We start from the raw sequence: 17,030 nt of genomic DNA on the forward strand, positions 1-17,030 counted from the left end.
AATTGGGAGCAGAGAAACATAACGACCTTTTAAGAAGCATACTGTAGGGTCTGGATTCGGATTGAGATCCCTTAACTCCTTCATGTAGCGAGCTTTTGGTAAGTACTGTATATATGGTGCTTGGCTAAGCACTGGGTATCCCAAGTTGAATAAGACACAAAAGGGATCTTGAGGATCGGCTAGCAGGGCAGCCAGATGCGAATAGGACCGAGCATCATAAATCGTGTGTGTGTGTGTGAGTACGCGTGCATGCGCGTGCACAACAGCGACTGAAGTGTTCTACCGGATTGTGTTTATGAATTGCCTTAGGAAGCACAGCAGGGGAAATAAGCAACACTGAGTAGTCAGAACTACCATTTTCTGGGGAGTTTCTGTGTTGGACACTCCATGCATGATCTCATGACATTTTCACAAAAATCCTGTCAAATCAGTATCATTCCATAGCTCAGAAACTGGTAGGAGGCCCAGGAAGGTGAATGGATTCGCCCGTAGTCAACTCAGTGTCTGCTTAATCTCCAGCCTATCCTCTTTTTACTATAACAGGAAGGTTAAGTGGGTTTCCTCCCAAAGGCAAATTCCATCTGATTGCTAGAGGCAGCTTAGAGCTGTGCTGTGAAGGAAGGATTGGAGGCCATATGTGGATTCAGAAGCAGGTATTGTGGTGGATTAATGATGGCAGCCAGGGGCATAGGAAGGAGGGTGACGGCTCTTGCGTCATGACGTTGTAAGTCCTAAGCTATAACATGCTGTTGCTCTTCCAGGTCCAACTTTCTCTAAGTCAAGTGCTGCTCCTACTAATTCCTGTTCCCTTCCTCTGAATTCAGAATGGTATTTTGTGCCATCTGGTATTTCATCCAGAATCTCATATTCTACGCAAGTCAACTTTTTTATGCAGTGTCCCATACTTTAGAAAATGTTCAACCCTCGTTTTGAAAATGTTCAACCCCATCAAAGATACTCCTTTAACGTCCTCTCAGAACCCCGCTCCGTGCTAATGACAGTTTGTGTGATAAAATATTCTATGCCTGTAGCTTAATAATGTTAACATTTTTAGGTAGGGTGCAACAGAGACCTTTCTAATCTGAAGGAATGACTCCAGCAAGAATTTCAGATCCTTGGGCAGACTAGTTGGGATCTCTCCATCTTTAAAGTCATACCAAGCAAATAGCTGTCACTCTCTCAATACACACAGCTGACCTCACACCTTTTCTTAGATGCTAGAGAGTTCTTGATATACTAGGGAGGTTCTGAGGTATTGTTAGTCCATACATATTATGCTTAAAGAGGAGTCTGGAGGTGGAGATGGTGTTTCTTACTTATTCAGTTTATGATTTCCAGCTGTGGCCCAGAGTTAAACACTAGAATTAGGTCTAGGCTGTGGTTCTAGCTGCTATGTCTCTCCTTTAAATTTTATCTTGTAACCCCTGGGCACTGAGATTTTCAGTTTTCCAAAGCTGGCCACAAATTTAAAACAAGTGTCTAAAACCAGTTGTTAGAGTCAAAAGGCCAAGCAGAAGTGACAATAGTGTTAAATGAATCATTTGTGGAATGCTTAACTGCTCGTCTTCTATTTGAAGAGTCTTAGCGTTTTCTTGCTTTCTGTAGTAAAAATAGGTTTACTGAAAGTATATATTTTCATTCCTTTCACATATGTGACAATCTATTTTCTGAATTATTGGATTTCTGAAACACTGTGGCTAAACGAATATGAATTTAGAGTCAAACCACATCTGGTAGTGTTAGTTTGAAATCATTGAACAAATTACCTGATGCCACAAGAGCATTCCCACTTAAATACTCTGTTAATGTGTGACTTGAACATTATAACACTTCTGACCAAGAATAGCTTTTTACCTTAAAGTTTTTACTTTTAAAATTTCTTTGCAAATAAGAGGAGGGCCTCCCTTGGATGAAGTTCGCAACCTGACTTTTATGTAGAGTTGTAATTTTCTATTTTAGTAAATCAGACAGCCCTGTGGCTTACTAGGTTAGCATTATTGCCTGTGCCCTGCCACTTTTTCCTGGACTGAAAACAAAGGATAACAGACTGAACATATTTAAAATACATCCTCCTGTGTGATGAGATGAGTAGTCCATGTGCCAAAGCGCAACAATTCGGTGTGAGTGATTGCTTTAATTGGTATAGATGTTTTATTTGTGTGCCGCTCACATGTCAGGATTTTTTTTTAATTGCATGTGTGATTTTTTTTTTTTTTAATTTTCAATGTCTGTTTATTTTTGAGAAAGAGAGGGGGAGAGAGAGAGAGAGAGACAGAGCACCAGCGGGGGAGGGGCAGAGAGAGAGAGGGAGACACAGAATCCAAAGCAGGCTCCAGGCTCTGAGTTGTCAGCACAGAGCCCGACGAGGGGCACAAACTCACAAACCATGAGATCATGACCTGAGCCAAAGTCAGATGCTTAACTGACTGAGCCCCTGCACGTGTGAATTTTTAAACAGAGGAAAATATGGCTACAAGCGTGACTAGCGGAATAGAAAAAACTATGAGTCCTGAAGAACAGGTTTCATGCAACTTGAAGTCTTTGTCTTCTGCACATCCTGTCACGAAAACCCCAAGAATGTTGAACTATCTTAAATATAGTCCCGTGAGGGACCCTTCTTCTTAGATGGACTGGTGTTCTTCCTTCCGATGTCCTGTGTAATGTGGGGGTGAAGTATTAACCGGAAGGTTTTTTGAGGTATTTTGAAAACTTCCAAAGAAGAGAGGAGGGCTGTTATAGACTGTCTAACATGATATTGATTAGGGACTTGGGAAGATCTTTTATTTCACTTGTCACCAATATTTTCATTTGTAATTCTATCTTCCTAAGTGTTAGACATTCCTTAATTTGATATTTCTGATTACCTTAAATTGCAGTCATTAAATATCATTTCAGCACTGTAATTGCATATTCTAGTATATGATTCACTGTACTTTAAAAATTAACATTGAACTCATGATACTGGTTTTTGAGTATGGCACTGAAACTAGTTTATTTAATTACCAGAGGAAAGCTCATTTATAGTCTAATTGGACAATTAGCGAGTCTCTTAAACAGGTACTGAAGGAACATAGTGCCTCATTAAAATAAAACCTAATTGCTTCTTGTCAACGTAACTGACCTGTCACTCGGTAATAGAAGGAAATTAGATTTGTTATGCAAATGTAATCATCATGAAAATGTTCACTCTTAGTAGCTGGCACATGGTAGGTGATTGCTTAGTAAATATTTATTAATGGAAGGACATATGGCCAAAGTTGCCACCTACTGCTGGTGACTCCCAAGTCAACATTTCAATTTGGAGCTCTCAAGCTGCCGACTGCCTTCTACACGTCTCTGGCTGGAGGAGCCACGGGTAGTCCACACACCAGATGCATATAAAACCGGACCCTGTCTCCTTCTAAACCTGTCCCTCTGCTGCCCCCTCTGACTGGTTATCAGAGCCACATATGACCCAGTCACCCAGATTCTTTCCTCTCCCTCTGTTCTCATATCCAGTCCTCCTGACCGTCTGCTTATAACCATCTGCTTCTGTCCATCTCCGCCAGCACTGCTCTTCCCATCCTTACCATTCTCGCCTGAATTGTAGCCAGCCTTCGGGGGAGTCTCCCGGCCAGAACAGTGGGTCTCATGCTTGTTACAGTAAAGCATTCCCCAGGGAGCCGGCTCAACCTGAAGATGCCCAGATCTTACTTTCATCAGTTTCTCACTTGGTAGGTCTGGGGAGGGCCCAGAAATCTGAACTTTGAAGAGCCCCCACCCCTGCCAGGTGGTTCAAATGCGGACTTTGAGATCCACTTGTCCATCCCCAGCACTGAAAGCTTCACTCTAAAATTTAAGACGTATCCGTGCTCCTGATCAAAAACCTTAAAGGAACTACCATTCTGCAGCAGTCGTTTTCAAACAGCAGTCAGTGGGACTCCCAGGGGTGCCTCAGTGTGTGTACATGTGTGGAGTGGGGGTCGTAGTGTGAAGAGGTGCATGGGTTCTGCTGTGAAGGGCTTTACTCAACTCCTTCTCACCCCCTGCTGCCCATCTCTGTCTTGAGTCAGAGGAGTTTGGATTTTGAACTTTGACAAGAGGTTTCCTTTGGGAAGTCTGACTTGAAAAAAAAACACTGATCTATAGAAGTGGGTTTTCCTTTTTTTTTTTTTTTTTTTTTAAATCAGGACCCACAATAAGAAATAGTGTGCATTCTATATTATGGCCCAGTTCACACACACATTTTTGTGTGTAACTGAAACAAGTTTCATGAAACATACCCTTACTATACTTGCTGCACTCTGATGTTTTCTGTTCTGTGCCATTTCATCTTTTAGAAAATTGCTGGTTACAGCCCACTAAGTTGATTTCACAGCTCGCTAATGAGTTGCAATGGAGTCTGAAAAACCTCTGATCTAAGCTTTCTCAATGGGATTCCTTTATGAACCACAGAAAGTAGAGATATTTCTAATCTTCCCAAGGATGATATATGACTCATACCATTCTAGGCACTTGGGAGAGAAATTAGTTCATTACTACAATGGACACCTGAGGGCAAAGGCTTATGGGGTCTGATCTTTACAATAAATCCCAACTCCTGAGTGTTTCCCACAGGGCCCTTGCTCAGAGGTGCCTGGTGTGTGTATATGTATTGGGGTGGGGGGTGTGTTATGAAGATGACAGTGAATCGGCAACATGGGTCTGGCCTGTGTCATCTGTCACACTTTACCCATACTTCCTCAGTCACAGCTCTGGGTTAAAACCATTCTGAACTATTTGGAACTCTCCCAATGCATCATGCTGTTCTCACCTCTGCACTGCTGGTCTTGACCTTCAACACCCAGCTCAACTGGCTGCCACTTCGCCTGAGACTTTCCGTGACAACAGTCAAAATCATCACACATAGCATCCAGGTTCCCTGCCTGTCAGCCTGTGAAGGCCGGGACTGTACAACCATTCACAACAGCAGATGTTAACAGCTCGTGCAGTACCTGGCCCTGGGAGGGCTCTTACTAAATTTCAGTCACCTTCAACTGACTCCTCTCTGCTGAGCGTGGGGCTTCATACTTAGTCCTGAGAATACAGACTGTGATGAGGCAGATCCACATGCTTAGAGAGCTTACAACAGGCCTGAGAAAGAGGGCGTGTGTATTAAAAACTACCTCCAGGGGCGCCTAGGTGGCTCAGTCGGTTAAGCGGCCAGACTTCAGCTCAGGTCATGATCTCGCCGTCCGTGGGTTCAAGCCCGGCATCGGGCTCTGTGCTGACAGCTCAGAGCCTGGAGCCTGTTTCGGATTCTGTGTCTCCCTCTCTCTGACCCTCCCCCATTCATGCTCTGTCTCTCTCTGTCTCAAAAATAAATAAACGTTAAAAAAAAAAAAAAAAACAAAAAACTACCTCCAGGATAGCCCAGTGCCCAGGGGTTTGCATGAGGGAGTTCGCCCCAGGTTCAAATTATGACTCTTGTATTTGTTGGCTTCTGGACCCAGGACAAATTCTTGAGCCACTCTGAACTTCAAATCACCATACGTAAGCTTGGGATAACGGTAAGAGTGGCAACCTCACAGGGCTGAGAGTGTTAAATGACCGGTGTGTGTAAAGCCTTGAGCACACTGCCTGGCCCAGAGCTCTCGGGAAATGTTAGAGTGAATGAGGCAGGCAGTGAGCTCGGTGCCACGTGGATGTTGTCGGTGAAAATGCCACGGGAGCTGAGAAGAAGGAAGGATCACTGCGGGCTGGATGAAGGCGGAGGTCCATGGAGGAGGCAGAAATTGAGCTAAGCTTAGAAAGAAAAGTAGACCGTGGATTAGGAGGCAGGAAGGCATTCCCGGCAGGGCAAACCAGAGGGCCCATAGAGGCCAGAGGAGGACTGTGCACGCCTTGCCTGCAATCCAGCTTTGCTGCTAGTGTTTGCACGTTTATTTACGTATAGGATGTGCTCAAACATTTTTCCAAGTGGAAGCTGAAGATATTCATGTGTAGAGGTGCTTATTTGCTTATTTTAAAGAAATCTGCCCCCCCTCTCTCTTTTTAGTTACTTTTTGCTATGTATCTGTGAAGTCTACAGTTTTGCTCACGGGGTCGGCTTGATTAAACTCTTTGAGTCAGCATAGAGAAATGGTTTGCAAAACCGGCTGTGCACAGTTACCCCCCAGGGAACTTTTGAGTCCTACAGATTTCCACATCCCACCCCCGACGTTCTGACTGTTGGGTCTGATGTGGGACCAGGGAATCTGCATAATCAAAAACCTGCCCTGGTAATTTGGATGACCAGTCGGGTTTGGGAACAGTTAACTCAAAGTACTCATCTCCATAGTTTTTAGCCATACTGTCTGATCATTGTGTCCAGGAAACAAACAAGTCAAATTTGTTTGAATTTTATGAGAGGTTGAAATTCCTAGTCTCGTAGAATGTGGCAATTTTCTACTTGGAAAAGAGTTCAGAAGCCACTTAACCATCTCTCTCAATTAGGAAAAATCCCTTCCCTTTGTATATCTCAGGATGGTCTAGGCAAAGGAGGTAGTCAGCTGAGGGAAGGCTCTCTGCTCACTGAAGAACCGGTTCCCCTGCTAAATAGCTTCATTACTTAGAAAAAACTATTGCATCCAAATTTTGCCCCTTTGTACTTTTCCCTCTGTTTCAGGGTGACCTTTTGCCATGGCGCAGGATAAGTCTGCACTTTCTTTTTCTTTTCTTTTTAAATGTTTTATTTACTTTTGAGAGAGAGAGAGAGAGAGAGACAGAGACAGAGTGCAAGCTGGGGAGGGGTAGAGAGAGAGAGGGAGACACAGAATCTGAAGCAGACTCCAGGCTCTGCGCTGTTAGCCCAGAGCCCGACGCGGGGCTCGAACCCACAAACCGCGAGATTGTGACCTGAGCCAAAGTCGGACGCTTAACCGACTGAGCCACCCAGGCGCCCCTGCACTTTCTTTTTCTACATGATGGTCTTTCAGGCTTTTGAGGCGGTTAGCACATCATGTCTTTCCTAAGCCTTTTCTTCTCCAGGGGGAACATACTTGATTTTCTTTCTACTGGTTCCCAAATAGGCACCTTGGATCCATTTCTATTTGTTAATGCCTGATTTAAAAAAAAAAAAAAAAAAAATGTTTAGGACTTGTCCTGACCTCTCTTTGAAAACTCTGATTCCCAGCTGGCATGGTCTGAGCATTGAGTTTAAATACTCAAAAAACATTTGCGTTAGCTTTTTCTTCCAAAACTTTTTGGAATTTGATAGGGGACTGACTGATCTATATTTCCCAGGGTCCATCATCTGTCCCCTTTTTAAGGAATAGGCCAGTTGCCCATCTGTTTGTTTTTGACATCTCCTTCATTCTGTAGGAATTCTCCAAGATGACAGATTCCCAAGGCCAAAACCATTGCCAACATGTTCTTCTCCTTTTAAATTGTTTTGGGGGCCTCATAACTAGCTGTCGACCTACATTAACCGCCTCCCCCGCCAAAGAACAAACTGCTAGGTAAACCGTGCATCTACCCTGAGATGTGTTTGGTGGGAGAACTTGGCTGCCGAGTGGAGGAGTCAGGAAGCGGCGTGTTTCCCAGGCTTACTGCCCTGTGTGCAGCCATCACCTCAGACGGCATGCCGAAGCACGGGTTCTCTGGCAGCTCAGGGCGTTTCGGCTGCTCCAGCAAAGAAGGCTTGCGTTCTGTTGTTCTTGGAAACAGTATAAAGAAAAGGTCAGCAGATTTTTGTTTCTTCTTACTCCTGCGGCCAGCCTATATTTTTGTTGGAATTCTTTCTCCCTTCTTTCCCCCCGTCCCTTCCTCCATTCCTTCTTTCTTCCCTCCCTCCCTTCTTCCCTACTTTCCTTCCTCCCTTCTTCCCTCTCTCCCTTCCTTCCATCCTTTCCTCCATCCTCCCTTCCTTCCTTTCTCCCTCCCTCTCTTCCTCTCTGCCTTCCTTCCTTCCTCCCTTCCTCCCTTCCTCCCTGCCTGCCTGCCCGCCTGCCTGCCCGCCCGCCAGGAAATCTTTATGCTAGCAAACCAAAGAATGACTTAATCATGACATATGCAGCTTCACAGTCAGACATGACATACCATAAATGAAGCTTCACAGGCTAAAACTACCCTTCTGCCTTCCCCATCACTCTAGTAATAAGATTCTGTGTCCATTGCTGAACAGCCTAGCATGTGGACGAGAGCACAGGCTCTGGTACCAGGATGCCTGGGTTTAAATCCTGGCTCTTCCATTTATGAGCAGTGTGGCTTTGAACATTTTACCTTGCTTCGCTATGCTCCAGTTTCCTTGGGTTTAAAATGAGAGTAGCATTGGTATTTTTAGATAGTGTTAATAATACTAATAGGGTTGTCATGAAGAGTAAATGGTTAATTCATATAAAATTCTTATAATCATTGCTCAATGATAGGTTTGGCAAGTGTTGATTGAATGAATTATTTTATGCAATTCAATACAAAGGGAGAATATGTATGAATCACTGCATTATGACAAACAAGGCATCACTTTGGAGATTTATTTAGAGTCTTCAGGTCCCCTGACTAATCTAAACCAGAGTTTCATGCTGGGGGAAAAAAACAAAAAACTTTTGTGATTTAAAAAAAAAAAAATCCCATTTTAAAAACTGTTTTCAAGGGTATCTGGGTGGCTTAGTGGTAAACGTCCTACCTCAGCTAGTTTCATGATCTCACGGCTGGTTGGTTCGAACCCCACATCAGGCTCTGTGCTATGACAGCTCAGAGCCTGGAGCCTGTTTCTAATTTCGTGTCTCCCTCTCTCTGCCCCTCTTGTGCTCATTCTCTCTCTCTCTGTCTCTCTCTCAAAAATAAACATTAGGGGGGGCGCCTGGGTGGTGCAGTCGGTTAAGCGTCCGACTTCAGCCAGGTCACGATCTCACGGTCCGTGAGTTCGAGCCCCGCGTCAGGCTCTGGGCTGATGGCTCAAGAGCCTGGAGCCTGTTTCCGATTCTGTGTCTCCCTCTCTCTCTGCCCCTCCCCCGTTCATGCTCTGTCTCTCTCTGTCCCAAAAAATAAATAAACGTTGAAAAAAAAAATTAAAAAAAAAAATAAATAAACATTAGGGAAAAAATGTAAAAAAACAGTTTTTAGGAAAAGATGTTGGCAATTTACTTTTATCCTTTTTTGTCATGTGTATGTGTTTGTGTGAAATATATCATTCAGACAAAATTATATAAGATATATCTACAGTACAAAGAATAACACTTAAAAGAATAAAAAAAACAAAAAACGTAAAGAATACCTGTGTACTTGCCACCCAGTGTAATAGAACGTTACCAAGATCTTTAGGGTGGCCTATGTGTCCTACCCCAGTGACCCTCTCTCCTATAGAAATAACCGTATCCTAAATTTCATGTTAATCGTCTTGCTTTCCCTTTTGGTTTTACCACATATGGATGTAATATTCGACATCAAATTGTTTAGGTTCGCCTGTTTTTTAAAAAAAAACAATACCACAATTAACATTGAATTTGATTATCAGTGTTTTAGATTCATTTCCAGTATCTTCTTTTATTCTTTATTTGTCCTACTTTGCTATGTTTGACCGTATCCACTCCCCCCCCCCTTTTTTTTTTAATTGAGATCTTTTTTTTTTTTTTTCCTTTCCTTTGGTTCCATTCTTCGCCTTCCATTGGTTTGGAAGTTATATACTCTATTAAATTTTGACATGCATATTTAACAAAGCATAAAGTTAATCAATATTTTTCCCTCTTTCCCATTAACGCAAGGACCTTGGAACCCTCCTACCGGGATTTCTTTGGAATCATGCAATTTCACACAGAAAGGAGTCTTCACCTCAAAATTGGCAGCTACAGCTTTTGATGTCTGGTTTTTTTAGTTCTTGTCCTTTGACAACATAGTAATGCTCTCTTGGGAATAGCAGAGAACAAAAAATGTTACCGTTATGGGAAATAGAGACCGTTGGAGCTGGATGGGGCCTTAAAGATTATCTACACTAACATTTTTCAAACTTTCTGACAAAGCCCAACAGTCAGAAATAATATAGTTTACTTCATAAGCAATACACACAGAAAACATAGTATGTAAAACTGAAACATTGCATGAAACAGAACTTCCCTTGGTCTGTACATACACTCTGAGCTGTTCCATTCCATTCTTTCATTTAAAAATCCCCAAACTTGTCCAAATCCATTAAATTGATTGCATGCCCACGAAGATGTCCTGGCCCTAAATTTGAAAAACCCAAAACTTGCCTACAGTCCTCAATTTATGGCTTAGGAAACCGAACCCCAGCCAGATGACATGGGTCTCCCAGAGTCGTACAGTAAGTGAATGTTAGGAGCCATTATCTGATCTCTTATCTCCAAGGTCTTTATTCACATATGTCAGCCAGACCAAAAATGATACAGGAGGGAATGAAAAGGGAAGCCTTGGTGAGCTGGAATTAGGAAATGGGGACTTAAACCCTCCTGATAACTCCTAAACATCTAATATGGCAGATGTCTTTGACAAAGCATCTGATGATAATCACTACTTGGCGAACCCAACTCCATGTTGGGAACCACTTTCCATTACTTCTGACCCCTCACAACCACCCACACAGTCAGGAGTGTTATCCTTCTTTTGTACACGAGGGAATGGCCCAGAGAAGCACAGTGATTCGCCTCATTCATGGAGTTCATAAAGAGGAGCTGGGCACACCTGTCTGACCCCAAAGTTCATGGCATTTCACAGCCTCACCCGGCCTTTTTACAACTCTTGACTTGCCTATTGTATCTCTCAGAATGAAGATAAAGTGACAAGAGGGATACAGTCTAGGACTAATTCTAACCAGTAGGAATAACTAGTTGGTGATATGATTACAGACTTGCTTGTTTATTCTGTCTCCTCAGTAGCACTTTAGCTCCCGGATGCATAGTCCTTGCCTCATTCAGTGCCTAGTACAGTTCCTGGCACATTGTTAGCTCACAATGAATGTTTATCGAATGGATAAGCAAGAACATTTAGAAATGATAAGGACTTCGGGGAAAAGAAACCATATGGAGAATAACTGCCAAGGTTCAAAATTAGATGTTTGATGGTGACCTACTTACTTATAAGCTGTCTGATGGTGAGCTGGTTACTTCTCTTGTGCCTCAGTTTCCTGGGGATGATAATAGGGTCTACCTCACAGTGTGGTTCTGTGAATTAATAGAGGAAAAGCATTTACACCAGCGCCTCACTCATAGTAAGCATTGTATAAATGTGAGCTGTCACTGTTATCTGAGGTTATGGCAACTAAGGGAATTTTGAACCTAAGTCTCATATTTTAGGAAAAACATGTCAGAAAGCTTAGTGGTAAGCTAAGTGTGATCAGATATCTGGCGACTCAGAAGAGATTACCCTTCGTGTGCACTTGGTGCTAAAATTGTGCTAAATAAATTGGCTGCAAGCACATTTTTATGTCATCATGAAACAGATTTCTTTCTGACAACAAGAACAAAAACCTAATCCAGAGCAGAGTATTAAGTAGGTGGCCTATGAATATATCAAAAAGCAGACAGTGCTTTCTAACTGTCAACATAGTTTTATAAAGAATACAATTTGTGAACAGGTGACTTAAGAGACCAGGAGAATGCCACAGATGCAGTGTGTCTTATTGTCAGGAAAACATTCAGAACATCTGATTTAAATTCCTAATGTTTATTTATTTTTGAGAGAGCACGTGAGTGGGGGAGAAGCAGATTGAGGGGTAGACACAGAATCCGAAGCAGGCTCCAGGCTCTGAGCTGTCAGCATAGAGCCCGACGCAGGGCTCGAACTCACGAGTGGCGAGATCGTGACCTGAGCCGAAGTCGGATACTTCTCCTACTGAGCCACCCAGGCGCCCCAGAACATCTGATCTAGCAAACAGCAGAGGTGTGAGGCCTCCCCACACAGACTCCTGGAACTCGGCCTCGTTTTCTCCTCTGCAAAGTGTGTGTCATGACTGCAGCAGCCTTCTAGTGTGGTTCAGAGAACTGACGGAGAGAAGGCACGAGTGGTGCTTAGCAGGAGGGAGGTAAATGTGAGCCCCTAATTAGGAGCCCCGGGTAAGCCGATAAGGAGTTGAAAGAGAACGTGGTTAATAGGCAAGGACGTGCCCAGCTGTTTGCCTCTAACGAGCCCAGGTCTCAAGTGCTCAGAGGAAGGGTGGAAGTTTGCTTTGCAGTTGTCAAAACAAATCCTTAAGGTCCCTTGATGCCGCTGACTGAAGGCCGGGTGAGAAGAAATCTAAATAAGCAGCCCGGCTTCCTTTTCTGTCACTGCAGGGGCCTTCGTCGTGTGCTGGACCCCGGGCCTGGTGGTTCTGCTGCTGGATGGCCTGAACTGCACGCAGTGTGGCGTGCAGCACGTGAAAAGGTGGTTCCTGCTGCTGGCGCTGCTCAACTCGGTCATGAACCCCATCATCTACTCCTACAAAGACGAGGACATGTACAGCACCATGAAGAAGATGATCTGCTGCTTCTCTCAGGAGAGGAACCCGGAGAGACGCCCCTCCCGCATCCCCTCCACCATCCTCAGCAGGAGCGACACGAGCAGCCAGTATAAGGAAGACAGTATCAGTCAAGGCACGGTCTGCAACAAGAGCAGTTCCTAAGCTGTGGGTGTCCCTGTGCCCACCCAGGCCTCCTCTGGGAGAGGAGCTGTTAAGAATGGCTGCCTGCCTCTGACAACACCCACCTACAGTGTTATTTGAGGTCTAAATTAATCACTGGCAGATTTTTTAAAAATCACTTTACATAGTTTAAAAGCATGAGCAGTAAAGAGGGGACACAGCGCGTTTAGAGAAAATGCACAAAAGAGGGAAGACAGCACAGCAGATTCCTGAGTGATGTCCTGTGAACCACTCAGAGGACCATTCTGGGCCCTGCCGCCATCTTGTAGCCATTCTCTTTGTGCTTTAAAAGGATGTTGTTCAAGGGCTTAGACCAAGATAAATAACGATGTTACTTGAGCCACTTGCTATAGCTGCTTGGAAAGACTATGTAGTTCTCTCTGCATGCATTTAAAATTTTTTAAATGCTTCAGCTATATTTGTTTCCTCAAAGAAACCGTGGCCAGTAGCTAGGTGTTCAATAGGAATCTCAGAAAAACAAATCAGTAAGGGCTCCAGATTAGACTTGATTTTTAAATGAAAGAACATTCTGAGGAAGAAGATTTACTTAGAAACAAAAAAAAAGGGTAAATGTTAGAAACTTCTCTTAGAGCAGGAAAAAAGGCCTTGATGTGATCGCCGAAGTGTGCATGGGTGTGTATACACATCTGTGTGTTTATACATTTCTAATTTGTAGTTAAAGACCTCAAGGACAGTGGTAGTGAAATAAATTCACTGGCCATCTAGACTTTTCAGTCTAGAACTATAGCTGTAGAAATGACCTGTTGTGCTCTAAAAGAAAAGACAAAGAGGTGATTCATTTGCAAACAGACATACAGCAAAGTAAAAGGTATATTGATAAGTGGGCCTGAATTCCTTTCATATAGGACCATATATGAGCTTGACTTGAGTCCTTATTTTCAGTTAACTCCATACCACTGGTGGCTTGTCGGATTTTAGTATATGGAATAATTTTCACATTTCATATTTTGCTTACAGTTATTGACATATTTCTGGTACTTGTCTTACATATGGACTGAATTTTGATCTGAGTTCTCTTTTAAAATTTTCGCCTTCAAATACGTAAGCAACATGAAAGGCAAGTCAGTAAGAAAAATAAAAAGCTTCAGACACACGGGCTACTGACCAAAGTTTTTTATATAAAGCATTTAGAATATATTCTGATTTTAAAATAAGAATAACTTCAAGGCAGATATTATAATATTTATGTAGTTTGCAAAAGAAGTTTACATTTTTTTTTGCTATTGTGATGTAACATTTATGTGCAAGAACTACTTGTAATAAAAGGATTTGAAAAGTCATGCTTTTAGATATAATGGCCTAAAATAGAGTATTATGATTTGAGGTGTAGATGTCACAAACTCCATGTAGTAAGTGGAGTATATCTGAAGCTTATATCAAGAACACCTATAAAATTAAATAAAGAATTTGTTCTCTCTTGTTGAGGTGCATTATTGCTTTGTATTTTCTAAGTAAAAATATAGTCTGTGGTAACTATAACACACATTTCTATTGCAGAAGAAAAATCAAATTTGCCATGAAGTACATACTCTCAATGTTTTATGTAAGCATCTCGAATCTACAGCTGGCCAAAGGGTGGAGGATTGAAATTGAATCCCAGTCCCTGAATAGCTACTAAGGGATCTTTAAAGGTTTCATTTTGAGGAAAGCACTGTTTTTAGTACCCTGCAGCAGAATGTAGTGTTCAGAATAGTGTCTGGAGGGGATCCAAGTGTGGGAAATTCGTGATGGAAATATACAGCTTTTGTTTTTATGTGCACACTCATATCTCAGTGATGGCTCAAGAGTAGAGAGGTCATGTATATTTGGAATTGACAAGTGGCAAGGGTCACAGGGCTCCCCTAGAGCATGGCAAGTGCATCTCTTAGTTGGAGAAAAAAACGAAGAACCAACGCTTTTCCCCTCAAGCCTAGGACCCCAAGCTTACCTGCAAGTCATTGAGATGATGGTTCTAAAAGTTCGACCTAGACCTTTTCAGACCAACCCTTGACTCAAAACTTGGGTTCCTCCCTAGCCAAACAGGATTCAATTTCCTTAGATTTGTAGCACTGCCCAAGGTGTTCACATATCTCTGTGTTGGTGAGAGGATTTGGTTCTTTGTGAAGCCTGCCTGCTTGGAAAGAGAGCATTTTTGGAAATAAATTGGTGAAATTTTTTGGTGAAATATTTTTTGAAGTGAGTGGTAGACTTGGGGCCATAATGTGATCTTTAGACGCCCTAAGCACTGAGATGATTATGGCCTCCATTTGTGTAATTCCAAAGACAAACAATACTGAACCACAGAATAAATGTAAACCTCTAACAGAGCTCTAATTGCCCTCACAATCAGCCCTTTGATGCTTTTAATAAACACTAACAATCAAAATTTAGAAATTTCGCTGCCCCTGTTTTACCAGGCATACTGATCGTGTGCACAGCCCATGATCGGATGACTCAGGATCCAGGATGAGGCGAGGTCAATTGTATCAGCATCAGGTAGTGGGGGGTAAGGGAGACATGGAGGCAGGTGGTACAGCTGTGTTCTTCTGATGCCACCCCACACGCTATAGGGCATGTCATGCCCCAAGTCTGTAGACTAATTTCACAAGGTCGAAAGTATTTTGTGCTTATTAGCCCATTAATTCTTCAATCATTCAGGGTGGGGGAGAAGAATGCTTGGCCCTCTTTTAATTGATTGAATAACCATAATGATGTTAAGCCTGTGAAGACACCGTGAACGTGACTTAACGAAAATCTCAAGCCCTGTTAGAACCTGGAATAAAAATAACCAAGGTGTTATTCTACATGATGATCCATCTCACGGTGAACTAAAAAGAATTTAAAACTCGAAAACACAGATCTGACTTCTGGGATGCTTGTCAAAGAATTATATCCCATTGGTGGACCACTAAATGTGATATTAAATTGGAAACCCCTAGGGCTCCTTCCAATTTTACACACTGTCTTTCAGGCATAGGCATAGGGGTTAAAATCACTTGACCTGAAAATTTTTTTAAGTGAGGAAAATTTTATTTCGTGTGAGTGATGCTCTCCTGAACGCATCACTTAATGTAAAACACTCATAATTTAAGACCAGTTTTCACAGAATAGTGTTAGAATGGGAGATGCTGTTGCTGTGGGGGTTGGGTTTTTTGGGGCCCTAATGCTGTATTTTATTTTTACAGCATCCTCACCAGTGCTTTTTAGAGTGTGCTTGCTCCTAAATTAACAGATGGCAAACTATTAATGGCAATGATTACGAGTTCAGAGTGTTTTATCATAGATTACTTCTGAGCTAAAGGTTTAATAGTGCAAGCAATTGCATAATGGTCACCAAAATCACACGTGGAGGTTCCAGGGGACATCGGTAAGAGTGTGGGTCACTGTATACAAGGCAGTGCCTTTGCATGCCAATCCATGAGCACAGTTTGCGATTCACTGGGGTCAGCCAGTCTTGGGATATGCAGTTCTTGCCAGCTTTTTAGAGAGTTGCAATTTTGTACAGCCAAACTTTATAAAAATTTTCTATATCAGCAACTTCAAGTTTGCACAATTCAAATTTGCATAAACCATCTGTGTTGTATTTGTTACTGAGATTAGAGCCTGTACATTCTATATTAGTATACGGTTATATTGAAAAAAGTAGGGAAAACTGCTATCCCTTCCTCACGATACTCGCATCTGTTGGAAAAGCATCTGATACCCTAATTTTGTTAGAACTTTACTACTATCAGGAAACTGTACTAATGTATATGCATGTCCACAGTATGGTTGGCACAGAGTTCTTCAGTTCACCACCCGTGCAAATGTACATGACAGCCATCTTAAAGAAAGCGCTAGATTGAAATTCAGGATACCTGGGTTCTAATTTCTGCTCTACCCTAAATGGTCAATGAAACTCTATATAGGATTAATTTACCAAATGAGGGGCTTAATGATCCATAGGGACATGTTTAGCTCCAAAATTCTATTATTCTATACATCACCTCCCAGATATGAATCATGGAAAGACCCTAAGTCTTTGGATTCTTTGAATTTCACTCCTGGTGTGGGTATTTCAAAGAGAAGGAACTGTGCTTTCATTTATTACAATGGTTCTCAAGCTTTAGTGTACGTAAGAGTCACCTAGGGAGACCATCTAAAATCTATGAGATTAAGGTAGGTGTGAAATGTGTAATTGTAAATCTATTAATATGGGGGGAAAGGATTTCTGGAATAAAACTGCTCACCAAAATGGAGAACCTTAGAGACCTGATGGCCTGCTTATGTGTGCTAAAGTGAAACTTAAATGTGAAATGTGTGAGCTGGTGTTTACTCCAAGGCAAATAGAAACATTTATTTTTACACTTAACCAACATCTTCGAACATTTCCTAGATGCTAGGGAACAAAAAGTCCTACCCTTAAAAGAATTAACAAAATCAGGGGTGCCTGAGTGGCTCAGTCGGTTAAGTGTCCGAC

General features: G+C 42.4%; 1 protein-coding gene across 3 annotated transcripts in view; it reads left to right on the forward strand.

The window, feature by feature from the left end:
- Positions 1-13,125, forward strand: part of LPAR3 (lysophosphatidic acid receptor 3) — a 75,581-nt gene extending 62,456 nt beyond the window's left edge. For all 3 annotated transcript variants that reach the window (XM_047868817.1, XM_047868816.1, XM_047868815.1), the window contains one exon: positions 12,225-13,125. In XM_047868817.1, the coding sequence (XP_047724773.1) occupies positions 12,225-12,553 (329 nt within the window). In that variant the 3' untranslated portion in view covers positions 12,554-13,125. The remainder of the gene's footprint in view (positions 1-12,224) is intronic.
- Positions 13,126-17,030: the final 3,905 nt, after the last annotated feature.

Source organism: Prionailurus viverrinus, chromosome C1 (assembly GCF_022837055.1).
Source record: "Prionailurus viverrinus isolate Anna chromosome C1, UM_Priviv_1.0, whole genome shotgun sequence".
NCBI lineage: Eukaryota > Metazoa > Chordata > Mammalia > Carnivora > Felidae > Prionailurus > Prionailurus viverrinus.